The following is a 13,930-nucleotide window of genomic DNA, read 5'->3' as shown; positions in this document are numbered from 1 at the left end:
GACCATCCCCTCCCCCACCGCCAGCCTCCAGTCCTATGTCCTCCTCCCTCTCCCGAGCTGGCTCGGGCGCTTGCGCGCTTCCAGCCTGCGAGAAGCTCACTGGGGCAGGAGAGGAGGAAAAGACCTCCATGTGGGCAGGGACACCCTACCCCGTCCCCCAGATCCTTCAGCTACCCCCATCTCCCGTAGGGACATTCCTTCTTAGCCTAGTTTGGTGCCCCAGGTGGTTGGGTGTCAGTGGGGGTGCGTATAGAGCATATACGTAGGGCAATCTTGTCTGCAGAGCTGATGAGTCAGCAGCATGCAGCACCAACGCAGTCCTTCAGTTCTACTTTAAAGGAAAAAATAAAATAAAATAAAATAAAATAAAATAAAATAAATAAAAGCTGTCTCACAGCAGCATGGATGAAAGCACAAGAATGCCTGTATTTTAGCCTCCTCCCAATTACAGTTCTTGTTGAAACTTTTATTTTGAGGCCGAAGTATTCAATGTTTGGCCTCGGTACAAACAGATCATTTAAAAAAAAAAAAAAAAAGGAAAGGAAATGCTTCAACCTCCCAGTGGAGCAGGATGGCACTTATTTATTTCTTTCATACAAAACCAGTCCGTGCCAAGTAAAATCGTGCTCTAAGAGCTGTTCTACCAGTCCCAAAGCATTGGAGAACAACATGCGCCAGCCCCACCTCTGCAGCCTCCTGCAGGCCCCTGCACATTTTCACTGGGTGGAGGATGGGGAAAGGCTGGGGAGCAGGTGACAGAGTTCACCTTGTCGGGGTCGTGCTGGCAGGAAATCCCTGTACTCAAAGGATGTCCCCAGCAGCCTTTTGATGGCTTTGCTGGCCTCAGGATACAGACTAAAGTAAAATATAGCAGCAGTGACTGTCTGGAGACATTGGTGGGACTCCTGGGTTTGCAGCTGGATTATTCAGCAGTTAACTGCTCCTTCCCTGAGCTACATGTAAGATGCTCCTTGTCCTCACGTAAGCAGTTGAATTAATAAACTGAGAAGTTAATTTGAAAGCTCTGGACTATCACAATAAAATCCACAAGCGCAAACATACAGGCTCTATAATGAGAGTGAAACAGAGAAGAAAGCTTTGTCATCACATCATTAAGGACTTACACAAGGGAGCGGTTAAAGCATCCTTTGGTTCCAATAAGTTACTGCAGCTGAGCGGTCACCATTGCTAAAAGCTGGTGGGTCAAAGTGTGACCTCTGCGACCCCAGTGGAGGTGCCCTGATTTCACCATACATCACAGAGCTGCTTGTGCACAGGAAAATGGGGCACCTCCATCCTCGCTGAGCTGCTCTGGTTCTCACGGGACCGAGGGAAGGCAGGCAGCAGCTCTGATGTGTGCTTGGACTGCAGAGGCAAATGACTTTCTGGGTAAGGGGGAGCCTGTTGTGCACACCAGGTTTTTTTGAGTAGAAAAACCATCCAAGCACTAACTTTGCATTTCTGGGAATACATTTACAACACTGTTCTGTCCTGACTTTTAATGGCATGTGGAAATTCAGAAGTCTTGCAGCAGTTGGGTACCAATGCAGGAACCAGCACCCAGCAAATCAGAGCAGCTCCTTCTAGCCGGACTGACCTCTGGCTTTAGTTCAACCCATCCCAAATCCAGCTCAAACCCACCGTCAGCCAGCTCTACACCTGGACACCACCACAAGCCTGCTGCATCAGTGCCAGCATTTGATGGACAGCCTGTCCCTGAGGTCCCACTTTCACCCTTCTGCTCCCCCGGGCTGGCATCCCTCCACCACCACTTCCCGCACGTTGCTTCAGAGGGAGCCCTCACAATACCGGGCTTGGTGCCACGCAAGGGAAGCACACCCAAAACCCAGCCCTTCTTGCACAGTCAATTCTGCAGGAAGATCTCTGCAGCTGTGAGATGGAGGATTTGCTTTGCCCTGCTCTGCCAGTTTGTTGGTGAAAGGCTAGAGCCAGAAGTGACCTATCCCCGGTGCAAATGGCCATGGCGGCTTCAGTGGGGATGTATCCGACACGGACCCTATCTTTTGTAGGTCCATCATAACACGAGTCTTCCTTGCTTGCTGCCACTCTCAGCTATGAGGAAGCTTCTCCTCCCTGAAACTGTGAAGATCATGCAACAAAATGTTCCCAGTCACCTGCCAGAGCAGCTGGCTGTCACACAGCCAAACAACGCTCAAGTAGTTGAACAAGATTTGTTTTCTAGAGGAAAGCATTAGCCCTACAGCATGTAAGAGGTGGCTCAGAGGCAAGACTGTGCTACCGCAGGGGCCGCCTGCGTCCCCCCCCCAGCAGTGCCAGTGGCCTTATGTTAGCACAGGGCACGTGTTCCCACTGCAGCCCCTTGGTGTATGGGCGATGGTGGGCAAGGGCTGCTGTGGCCATCTCAGATCGCAGGTAGGACAAATGCAGGCTACGTGGCTTTGCCAAGCTGGTTTGGGATCAGCGCTGGCCGGAGGATCCCATCACTGGGGATGAAGGTGGGGACAGCGTAGGTAGTTGCTGGAGGTGTGAGGATAAGCTGCAGCTTTTCTTGCCCTGTGTGTGGCTCGTATGGGTACGGCTCTTCAAGCAACAGGGGCGAGCAGATGAGAAGCATGCATCCCATCTGCAGTAGTTGGTGGGGTCAGGATTTGGTGTTCATGTTCAGTCCTGTCTTCCAAGAAAGGCTGGAAATGGGATGAGGGTAGCCTTGAGGGCCATGCTGCTCAAGACCCAGCCTACTCCTGCTGCTTTGAGCAGGGTGATCTCCAGAGGTCCCTCCCGGCCTGCGTTATTCTGGGATTTGATAATCTTGAGCAAACTATGTAGGTTGGTTCAAAGAGTCTCTATTTAGCAGCACCCAGCCTTAGAGAAGCAAAACTAAGTCTCCAAACAACCTGATCACCAACCTCGGTACAAATGAGACCCTTTGGAAAATGTGAATCTCAACTGCTCTCTCCTTTCTGGACTGGAGACTGATCTTATTTATGGCAATTTGAGATGCTGAAGCCAGTGGTGCCTTATGGCTACCAAATGGTTGTTTTAATGTATTATCACTCAGCTAATACCTATCAGCCATAAAGGTCCAATATGATGCTATCCAAGGGAAACAAGGCATTTCCAGTGAAAGGGAGCAGTACCTATGGATCCTAACAACAGGTATGTCCTTCCACACAGCCATTCCTGCAGCCTAGAATCACGCAGTCTCCACCTGAACAAACAGGTGTTTAAAATACTTCCCCATGGCTCTTCCATTTATTCCTCTCTCTCCCACTCTCATCCTTTCCCACCTTCATCATGCCCTTGAGGATAATCCCCAGGAGAAAAAGCGTAGCCTCCTGGGAGTGATATGGCAGTGCGGGGAAGAGGTTTCTCTGTATTTCCTGCTCCAGGAGACTAAAGGGATCCTCTGTTCTGCCTCAGACCTGGGGAGACCGAGCAAACCACTGCCTCCATCCACTGCTATCCCTGCAGGTCCAGGATGACTTAGCGGCTTTTCAATTACAGGGTGTGCCTTCCCATACCGCTCTTCCCTTTGCCTGCCAGAGCGGGACCACATCATTACCATGCAAAGCCCCACGATCCGAACTCTCCAGGGCACAAGTGGATGCTCTCCTGTCAGGATATTCATGTTTTCCTTCTCTGGATGACTAGCTGCTCATTACCATAGGCAGCAGCACTGCAGTGCTGGCTTCCCCTGTTCCTGGACAGCCCTCTTCCTGTGCTATGAAAATCAACTCTTGTCAAATTATTACAGCTGCTTTTATTGCCAGGGTGCTACATCAGAAAAGATGCAGATGTCAGAAGAGGGTTCCAGTCATTATCGCTCTTCAGTCTTTGATTAACATTAAACACCTTTACAAGCTTGATGCCACATCACAGACTTCCCACGCGACACCGCCAAGTCTGCTGTGGTGTGACCAGAGAGGTTTGCAAATAGGTTTTTTAAAAAGTATTAAAAAAAAAAAAAAGGCAACTAGGTAGGTCTACAGAGCTGGGTTGGTGTGGGATGAGAGTTCTTGTTAACCTCTCCCCAGACAGAGGCACAAATCGTGAATCTAAGAACCTGGGTCAGGTATCTATCTGATGCACTCAGGACCCTGAGCCTTGAGCAACAGGGACCTACCCAAACAGCTTTGAACTCTAAATGGTCAAACATGAGGCTTTTTTCCTCCAGCCTGCCTTCACCTTCCCACCTATTCCCTCGGTCTCCAGAGCAAGCACCAGCAGAAACCCCTCTGCATCGGGCACTGACACAGCTCTAGGGAAAAGAGAGCCACCTTCAGCCGCTGCTGCACCTCCAGGCTTTACTGCTGTGGCTCCCCTGCAAAAAAAATCTTTCGTATTTTTTAAGCCTCCAACAAGTGCCATTTGGAGAGCAAGGAGAGCCCACAGAAAGCTTGCAGCCACCCAAAACCCAAGGCACATACACACAGCCCCCCCATGAGGGCTGCTGCTGAGTAAGGCAACTCATAACCTCCTTGAAGACACCTGCCTAAGCAGCAGTCTCAGTGGTGAAGCCGTGTTTCAGTTTGTTTGAGTTTTCAGCACTGGAATAACCCTGTGGGGTCTGGGATGCAAGCGTTGGTTCAGATGGGCTGTTGGGGACGCATTCTCATAATCTTCAAACCACCTCCGAGAATGAACAGGGGGTCATATTGTGGCAGAGACACCTCCAGCTATCTCCCTGCAAGGGAAGTGCCAAGCGCTGGGCTGAAAACAAAACTCGATGTCCACAGAGTGCTCATTTTGAGCCATCACACTGTTACTGCTCCCTCCGTGCTGAGGTAGGGAGGTTGTACGCAGGAATGCTGTTTCAGAGGGTGATCTTTATCTCTGTGGTGAAATGCACATGCCATGAGATGGAGCTGCTGCTCTGTAAAGGTTCCTTATGAAGCTGCAAGAGTTGTTAGGGTAATTTTTTTTCCTTTTTCCTGCAGTCAAGGAGCAGCGAGTCACTCACGAGTCCTGTCTGCTCGCGCCAGCGCTCCCGCAGCCTGACACAGCCCTGACAGCCACCTCCTGGGGCCGAGCCCACCCCCCTTCCCACGCCAGCCAGCATGTCTTGCCCCTCTGAGACAGGACAAACACACGTTTCCCTTTGTTTTCAGCTCCACACCTAGTTTTTTCTTTGCATCGTGAAAGGCTGGCTACTCATCTGTAATTCAAAAGAAAGCAATGACTCACTAGACTACAGCACTTTCCAAGGCAAAGTATATTTCATGCATTTTGCAGGCACGCTAGCCTGCGTTATGAATTAACCTCTATTTGTGGCACATCTTCTCCCCATCCTCAAGTCCTTTGCAAAACCAGAGGGCTGGGGTTTCCACCCTGCACAGGCACTGAGCGCAGGAAGAGGAGCACGAATTTGTGCTTAAATCACATGTCATGCTTTGTGTGAGGAACGCAAAATGCTATCCCCACGTAACTTTGAAAACCTGGCTTGCTACCCGCTGGCGTTAACCCAGCCTTGTGGTGTTCGCAGTATGTTTTAATTAAAAGGTAACAAAAATCTAAAGTTTCACATTTGCCCATAAGCTTCCAGGCGCCGGGGAAGGGGCTCAAAGGCATGCGGAGCCTCGCTCCCAGCCCCTTGCATCCCAACCCCATGTCCACCGCAGAGGACACCAAGAGTGGTGTCTCTGGAGCTGCAGCCCTGGCTTCCCCAAGAGCAGCAGGGGAGGGGGGTTGCAAAGGGGCTTAAAAAAGGGGGAGAGGTGCCTTACCTTGAACCACAAGGCAGCGTCCACTGCTTTCGGGCTGCATCCTCCATTCCCAGGCCACATGGGGAGAGTGTCTGCAATTGTCTCTTCTCCCTGGGTTGGGATGGTGTTTCCGATACCCGTGTTTCCATCCTTCATTGCCTGTCCCTGCAGCCTGCCTGATCCTGCCTGTCTTTCCCCCTGCAGGAGACCAGAGACAGTGGGTCTCTCAAAGTCGTGCACTTTGGGCTGGTGTGACTGAACTGCTAAAGCGAAGTAGGGGAAACCTCACAGAGGTGGTGAAGTTCACAGAAAGCCCTTCAGCAAACTTCCAGCCAGCCCTAGATCCGACCACTAGAAGAAGACAAAACACCAGGCTTAGAAAATATGCTGCCCTTAGACCTCCAAATTATTTCTGAGTTAGCACGAACGTGTCCATGCACAAACTGCCCCATGTCTGCTTATGGAGGGCAGTTTGGTGACATTTTCATTGTGTCGTTCAAAGACTTCAAAAAAGCGAGTAATTGGGGACCCCCATTTACTGTACAAATGCAATGCTGAAAAATTTGGGGGGTGGAGGTCTTGGATGAATCCATAAACTTCTCAGGAGAAAGTCTGTAATTCTCTATGCATTATATATTTTAACAATCTTCACTTGGAGGCAGATTTGAATTTCCACTTAAGGCTCTGAAAACCGTCCTATTGAGATACCAGCAGATAAAATCTTCACTCAGGATACCTCTGTGAAAGAGCAGCCTTTCACAGTCGGCAGCATTTTTCGAAGAATGCTCTCAATTTTCATATCTAGATATATCATCTTAGTTGAATAACCATTATTTTGCCTTGAAAAAAAGACGCGGAGCCTCTTAAACATCATTCCATTGGAGTCCAGATTTTAATCTGCCTCCTCTAACCACGAAGAGAAAATGCACTGAGAAGGTAACGTAACCTGTTTCAGCCCTCTAGTTTTTTTTATGACGGTGAAGAGAGGAGTGAGCATCGTCGCAGGTCTTTCTTCCCCCCATTTGATTGGGCGCAGCATGTACGGACACAGATTTTTGTACTCTATCATAGGCATGTGCGTGGGTTAAGCTTGAGCTTTCTGGGGTGCATTGGGTGGTTCCAAAGCCATTCCACCCAAAACCGGCAAGCTTCTTGAAATCGGTTTTGTACAACAAACAAATTTGTACGATGAATGGACTGAAAATAAAAGCACAATGTAAAAAAAAAAAAAAACCAACACAAGCTATTAGAAGTATTTTATTAACAAAAATTCTGCATTTACCCAAATGAAATATTTGTGCTCACTGTTGGTTAGCCATTTTCCCCTACAAGCCAAAATCCTGCTAAATTTCTGCTGCACGACAGGCGATTTTGATGGCACCAGAAGAACTCCCAACCCATTTCGGCACTTTATCCGAATCAGCACCTTTCCATGAATATGTTCAAAGGAGATTTTTTGCTTTGCAGGTTGAAGGGAGCAAATGGGCTGCATTGCATAGGGTTTTGTACACTCAACAGGGAAAAATTAATAAAGAGAGCTTTGAAACAGAGCAGGCTGCTGCATTGCCTCCCCATGCAGAGCTGTGCCTGTAATGGCTGTGCTTTGCGCAGCACTTCGAGGGGAGCGCACCCTTATTGTCCTATAGATTTAAATTTAATTTCTGAAATGCACACGGCGCAACAACAGACCACAGCGATCGCATGCTTGTTCTGGATAAGACGCTGCCATGCGTTGCTTCGCCGTACAGCTATTTTGCTGAATTGCAGCCATATTTCTGTCAGTACAAGTGATGGTCTATATGAGGGATTAATCTGACACCAGACAGTGATTCTTAATCCTTCAGTATATCATAATCTATTTACTTTGCATGCTAAGAGGATTTCAGCTTAAAAATATACAGGAAGTGATACTAGAAATGTACATAAGATCCAGAATGCCGTTTCCTAAAATTGCAGTTTTTCATAAAAAAAAAAAATCCTCATGGCTTTCTTGGAAAAGTCCTGTCTGTCCTGGAAAAAAAAGAAGTGTTGAATAGGGGTTTAACTAGAAACTGGCATATGTTTTCCTTTAGGCTTCAGCCCTCTGACCATTTTCACCCTCCTCCTTCCCTGCAGCTTTTTGTGCTCGACCATACGACATGAAAGAAGAGCTCTCCAGTATAGCAGGTTCCTTGGCTGGGAGTTACACCGGCAGGTTTTTATTGACAAATCCAAAACAGGTTTGGAACCAATGTGGGATTTTATGTGCATTAATTGCTACTCAAAGTGCATGAATTAGCAGTGACTGGCTAATGTAGAGGTCAGCACAGTGAAAACCACAAATGGTCGGGTGCGATGGCTCCTTATTCAGCTGTAATCATCTGTTTTCTTTACGCCCTGCCAGAAAGGCTGTCTACAAAATAACTGCAGTAAGTTGTGTTAGTGGGTACATCTCCTGAAACTTATAATTTGTAATTTTTTAATAATTTAATTCATGCTCGTCCATAACACTGCATCCCCAAAGCACATCCTGCACCCGCACCGGCAGTCGGCCACTCCAGCCAGCAGGAGCCCTGCCCAGCCTCTGCCCACCTCTGCATGGCCGGGTACCGCTAAGGGCGGTCAAATCATCACCTGTCACAGCTCCCGACCACATGCGGAAGGTTTAAAAGCAAAGCTTTCCAAGCAGGGACTCTACTCAGAGCAAGTACTCTGATAACAGCAAATAGATCATAAATTATTTCAGGTCTGTGAAGCACCAAGCATAAAAAATAACGACAGCCCAAGCTAGGTAGTATTCTCCCCCTTTGCCCCTCTTCCCCACCCCCAAATCCTGGCCCTTGACTTACAGGCAGGAAAGCACCACGTGCCTTTGGAGCAGGCACCTATGTGCGGAGGCAGCTGCCGGCTCCAGGACGAGAGACAGGAGCTTCACTGGGCTTGTGGTGGGTAAACCGGCATCTTGGCACCACGGCACCAGCCCCTGGGCTGCTGGTGTGCTCAGTGCAGCACCATGATGCAGCAGCAAATGCTATTTAAAAATGCATAATACTAATCATAGCCGTGCACCCAACAGCCTTCTCGCTTGGGACGTGAGGCACCCGAGACTCCCAGGTGGCTGTTTCACAGCTGGGCTGCCCAAAAAAGCCCCCCGATCCTGCCGGCGCCTGCTCCTGGAGCTGGGCACCAGACAGCGAGTGCCGCCGCGGCGTGCTGCTTTACCTGCCAAGACTTGTGCTCGGGACGGCAGCGCCTGTTCGAGCCTCGGGGAAGCCCACGGTGGGAGATGTTTGCTCGGCCGCCCAAGCCCCAGCAGTGTGGGCGTGCTGCTAGCAAAATGGGAAGGGTGCTGGGCCCCCTCCCCTCAAACCCAGGCACGACCCTCCCTGGCCCACGCTCACCCACCAACGGGCACAAGTTGCGTCTTGCCCACACTGCTGGCACCAACCCACAGATGGCAGAGGGAGGACGAGGCCTGACCACGCTCGGCTCACCGGCAGGCATTGCACTGGTTAGTCACCCCGCTGTTTTTCCAGGGGGTTCTACACGATATAAGAAAAAATATAAGCAATTTTAGCTGTTTTCCAGCAAACCGGCTGTTCCTGCTCGTAGTCGTGCTTGTCAACCTTCAAAGAAACACCAAGGCTAGGAGAAATGCAACAAAAAAAAAAAAAAAAAAGAAACCAGGCATTGAGGGCAAAGCCATTATTTGATGTGATCTGGAATCGGTCTCCTCTGCGCCCCTGCCGCCAGCTGAGCTCAGCGACCGGCCCCACTGCCGTACTCCAGGTCTGCACGAGCAGGACAAGAAAAATGCCCAAATTGTGGTGTGGGGGATGCTGGAGAAGCCACTGGGCTGTGGCACCAGGTGCTGCTGGGTGCCCAAATAGGGGGGGATTCCCCTGGGGGACACGAGCACCCAAACCCCGAAGCAGACCCCAGGCCCAGCCACGCTGTGGGGTGCTGGATGAAGAGGTTTAGGACCGTGTCACCAAACCCAAAATTCAGCTCCTATCCTGGCTGTGTCTCTCAGCATCGCTGATTTACTGAGTTACTATGAAACACAATTTTTAAGGCAGATGAAGTGTGTGTAATTTTTGTTTACAGAAGATGAAGCGGGGGGGGGGGTTTATATATTTGCTGTCTCTTGTCGCTCATGTGGTCACTAACTCTGGGAGGCCAACTTCAGTTCACTTCATGCCCAGCACAGATTTTTTCTTTTTTTTTTTTTTTTTTTACAGCTCCAGGAGGGCTGTGATAACTTTTTCCCTTTAAAAGAAGGGCTTGGGGATGCACAGGCTGGTAGCACCCAGACCCAGCATGCATGGTCCTCCCTCAAACTGCCTGTACAGCCACCCTTCGGTGTGATGAGTGCTTTACTAGTACTTGCAGAAGAGAACAATTATTTCATATGGATAGATGTATTTAAAAAACACTTAAATATATGTGTGTGTGTGTGTGTGTGTGTATATATATATATATATATATGCACTGAAGGAGACAAGAAGAAGAACTGTTGAAAGAAAAAAATCCCCTAAAATCAACTCAGCTGCACCCATCCCCTCCCATGTCTCCCTGCTGCACCATGTGGGTGCTGGAGGCCATCGCCCCCCCCCCGCCTCGGGGCTGTGCCATGTGGCCGTGACCCTGGAAGGATGCACGGGGCTTGAGCCAGTGGTACCTGGGGCTGACCCTGCTGGTTTTCCCACCGCAGCCCATTTCCCAGCAGCTGTGACAGCACATTGCCAGCCCCATTTGCACCCTACTGGGATGCAAACCTTCCCCAAAGTGGCTGCCCGGAGCACGCCGGTGCCTCGACACCTCTCACCCCCCCCCCATGGTCTCCGCTGCCCCAGGGGTGCCTGGGGACACCAGGGGTGGGGGCCATACGGCACAGCCCCAGAGCTCCCGGCTGCAGCGGGCACTACTGCAAGATCACAGGGAAGAGGATGGGAATTTGGGGATGCTCCCCCCAGTGCATCAATGGCGCAAGCAGGGCAGCAGTGAGTTCCCTTGGCCCCAGTCCCGTGGGAGTGGGAACGGCCCCAGAACCAGTGGGCAGCCTCCAAAAACTGCGGGGAAGGTCTGGGAAAAAAAAAAAAAAAAAGAGGGGGACATTGTCACAAGAAATAATTGATCCCACCCTTCCCCAGCTGGCTCGTAGCCAGCAGCGGCTGAGGATGGAAACGCTGGGAGCCAGGGCTGGAAGCACGGATGGGTGCTGAGCATCCTGACCAGCACCTGCCTGCACAGTGGGGCAGAGGTCTGTCTGCGTGGCTTTATGTCTGAGTGGCCCTTGCACCCCACCACCACCCGTGGGTCCGGAGTCTGTGGGGCTGCCCCACCAGGTGTGGGGGGGTGTCGCTGTTTCAGACAGCGTTTGCCCATCCTATGGGTCCCACTGGCACCGCAGTGCAGCAATAAATCAGTAACCAATTAAGAGCGTCAATTAACATAAAAGCAGGTCCCCAGCCCACACCCACAGAGGCAGCAGTGGGTCTCCCCCCTCCAGAGCATTCGTGAACTCATCACACACCCACCCCATCCTGCTAGTAACCCCCAGGAAGTATTTCCCAGTGCCTCGCTCCCCCCAAGGAAGTTTCCTGGGGAAGAGGAGGCGGGGGGGGGGGAGGAAGGAGGACAAAACACCACGTTTATTAGTTTGGATTTTATTGGGGTGGGGGAAAAGAGGGGGGGGTTGCCTTACAGTTGAAGGGGTAAGCGTGGGGTTACGGCATCAAAAATCACACGTACATGATCCCTCTCCCCCTGCGGGGCAAAGCTGCTGGAAAGCACCAGCCTGGGTCGGGTAAGGCAGCCAGGCACACAGGGCTGCAGCCCGGACCTGCAAAAACACACCAACCGACAGAAGGGACTAAAAAAAAAACAAACCCAAAACAAAACCCACCAAACCAAAAAACACACCCCCAAAAAGTCATGCCCCCCAACCCCAAAGCAGAGCTGCTTCCCCCTGCAACCCTCCCCCCAAAAAATAAACCAAAACTTTTTTTTTCTGCTTTTTTTCTTTCCTTTTTATTATTTTTTAAATTTTTTTCCAAAAGTTTTGGTTTTTTTGGTCTGCAGGTTGCGGATCAGCTGGGCAGCACTTCCCTCCCCCTTTGCCTCCCCTCTGGGCACCCCCCTGGGCTGCTGCCCACCCCCCAGCCCCAGGACGGCGCGACCGAGCTTGCGCAGAGGACGGACAGAGGACGCGAGACGGGGAGAGATTTGTTTTTAGGGAAGAAAATTAAAATAAAATTTTTTTTTTTTTTTAAGTTCTGTTCCATGTTAGACTCTAGATAAATGCCAACCCAACAGCATCAACTAAAAATAATCACGGTCACTGGAACGGACCTAGTATTTACATCGTTCCCGCTGCTCCCAGCAGCAAGAGGCTGTACAGGACCGGCAAGCCGGGGGCTCCTGCACCCGGGGTGGGGGGTGAGGCCCCCCCGCATGAAGTGGAGGGGGCACCAGCAGGGCAGGAGCCAGCCTGCGCCTCTGCCCAGGGTGGCAGCAGGGGGGGCGCTAGGCTTTTTATTTTATTTTATTTTTTTTTTAAACTCCTCTTCTGTTGTGTTTAAAAAAATAATAATTATAATAAACCCACTGGAGGGGTGCAGGAAGCAAATAAATATCAGTCAGTAGAGATGGGGGTGGCAGGACCCCTCCCGGGGCATCGCCATTGCTAATGAATAGGGGGGAGGAGGAGGAGGAGGAAGAGCCGGAGCCAGAGTCCTGCCCGAGAGGCGGCGGGGAGACCCCGGGTGGGGGGTACGTGGCGACTTGGGGGAACGGTGGTCGGCCCCTCACAAGACCTGGAAGCGCCAGGACGCCTGGTCCTTGTAGTCGAGGCAGTCAGGGGAGTTGAAGTTGAGCTTCCAGGAGGCGGCGGCGGCAGCGGCAGGCTCCTTGTAGTCCAGGCAGTCAGAGGAGTTGAAGGGCAGCCCGGTGCCGCCGTAACCCTGATGGTGGTGGTGGTGGTGGTGATGGTGATGGTGGCCAGAGCTCTGGCTCAGCGGGTGGTGGTGGTGGTGGCCGGGCACCGAGGAGGGCCCCATGGGGCTGAGCTGGTGAGGATGGTGGTGGGAGTGCATGGGCGCCAGGTAGGAGCTGCAATCCACGCCCCCGAAATAGGACGAGGAGGGTGGCGCGGGGTAACCCTGCCCGTACCCCCCGCCTTGGCCGTAGGAGACGGGGTAGCTGGCGGAGGCGGCGGCGGCGGCGGGGCCGGCCGTTTGCGTGCGGGCCGGGGGGCCCGGTGGCGGGGGCTCAGGCACCGTCACCCCTGCCGGTGCCGCGCCAGGAGAGATCGAAGCCGGGCTCCAGATGGACGACGCCGGGGTGCTGAGAGAAGCCGGGGCGCCCGCCGGGGCCGACGAGGCTGAGCTGGAGGAGGAAGAAGAGGCCGAGCTGGAGGCCGCTGCCGGTGGCGTGAACTGCCCGCTGCTCTCCGAACCCGAGCTCTCGCGAGCCGGCGAGGATTTCTTCTTGGCCGGACGGCTCTTAGCCCCGCCGCCGCTCTGCTGCTGCTGCCGGCACTTGGCACGGCGGTTCTTGAACCAGACCTGGAGTGAGAAAATGGTGTGCACGGGGATGAGCAGCGGGGTGAGGAGGGGCGGCGGGGCGAGCGAGGGCCCCAAAGCCCTTCCGCTCGTCCCGCCACCCCTCCTCACCGCGGGAGCACCCAACCAACCTCACCCCGGCACCAGTTCTCCCAGCACCCACGCCCAGCCATTAGCACTGCACACCCCCGCACACCGTAAAAAAACCTGCCCCGCCTGGCACCCGGGCCACCCTGCATCCCACCCCAAGCAAGGATGCCCAGGGCCAGTGTCTGGGGTGTCCCCGGCTCGTGCATGTCCCCGGCGCAGTGACAAAACATGGGTTTGGGGGACAGATCCTACATGGGGTGCTGCCTGCATATCCCACCCCGCTGGGCATCATCATCCGGGGAGCAGCGCCGGAGGGAGCACCCCTGGGAAATCTCCAGCTAGCGGGGCCGCTATACCCTGGGGCAGGTGGAAAGGGACAGAAAAATATTAAAAAAAATAAAATTAATGAAAGAGGATAAAAAAGAAAAATAAAAGCCCCCCCTTTGCCTGGATGCCCCCACGGCGGGACGGACAAATGGCCGGGAGCCTGTGCGCATCCCAGCCCCGAGGAAACAGGGATGAGCGTGGATGGAGGACCGGGTCCGAGCGGCGCCAGCCGAGCCGGGGTGCCCCCGCATCCCCCCAACCCACAGCGGCGCGGGATCCCCCCCC

At 52.5% G+C, this 13,930-nt stretch overlaps 1 protein-coding gene across 1 annotated transcript in view; it reads right to left on the bottom strand.

Annotated features, from left to right (window-relative positions):
- Positions 1 to 12,472: 12,472 nt before the first annotated feature.
- OTX1 (orthodenticle homeobox 1) overlaps positions 12,473 to 13,930 on the bottom strand; it is a 2,330-nt gene continuing 872 nt past the window's right edge. Inside the window, exon 3 of the mRNA XM_010574741.1 lies at positions 12,473 to 13,231. Within this exon, the coding sequence (XP_010573043.1) occupies positions 12,473 to 13,231 (759 nt within the window). The remainder of the gene's footprint in view (positions 13,232 to 13,930) is intronic.

Source organism: Haliaeetus leucocephalus, unplaced genomic scaffold (assembly GCF_000737465.1).
Source record: "Haliaeetus leucocephalus isolate CR32 unplaced genomic scaffold, Haliaeetus_leucocephalus-4.0 Scaffold450, whole genome shotgun sequence".
NCBI lineage: Eukaryota > Metazoa > Chordata > Aves > Accipitriformes > Accipitridae > Haliaeetus > Haliaeetus leucocephalus.
Note: the sequence above shows the minus strand (reverse complement) of the source record. Positions and strands in the feature narration are given on the sequence as shown.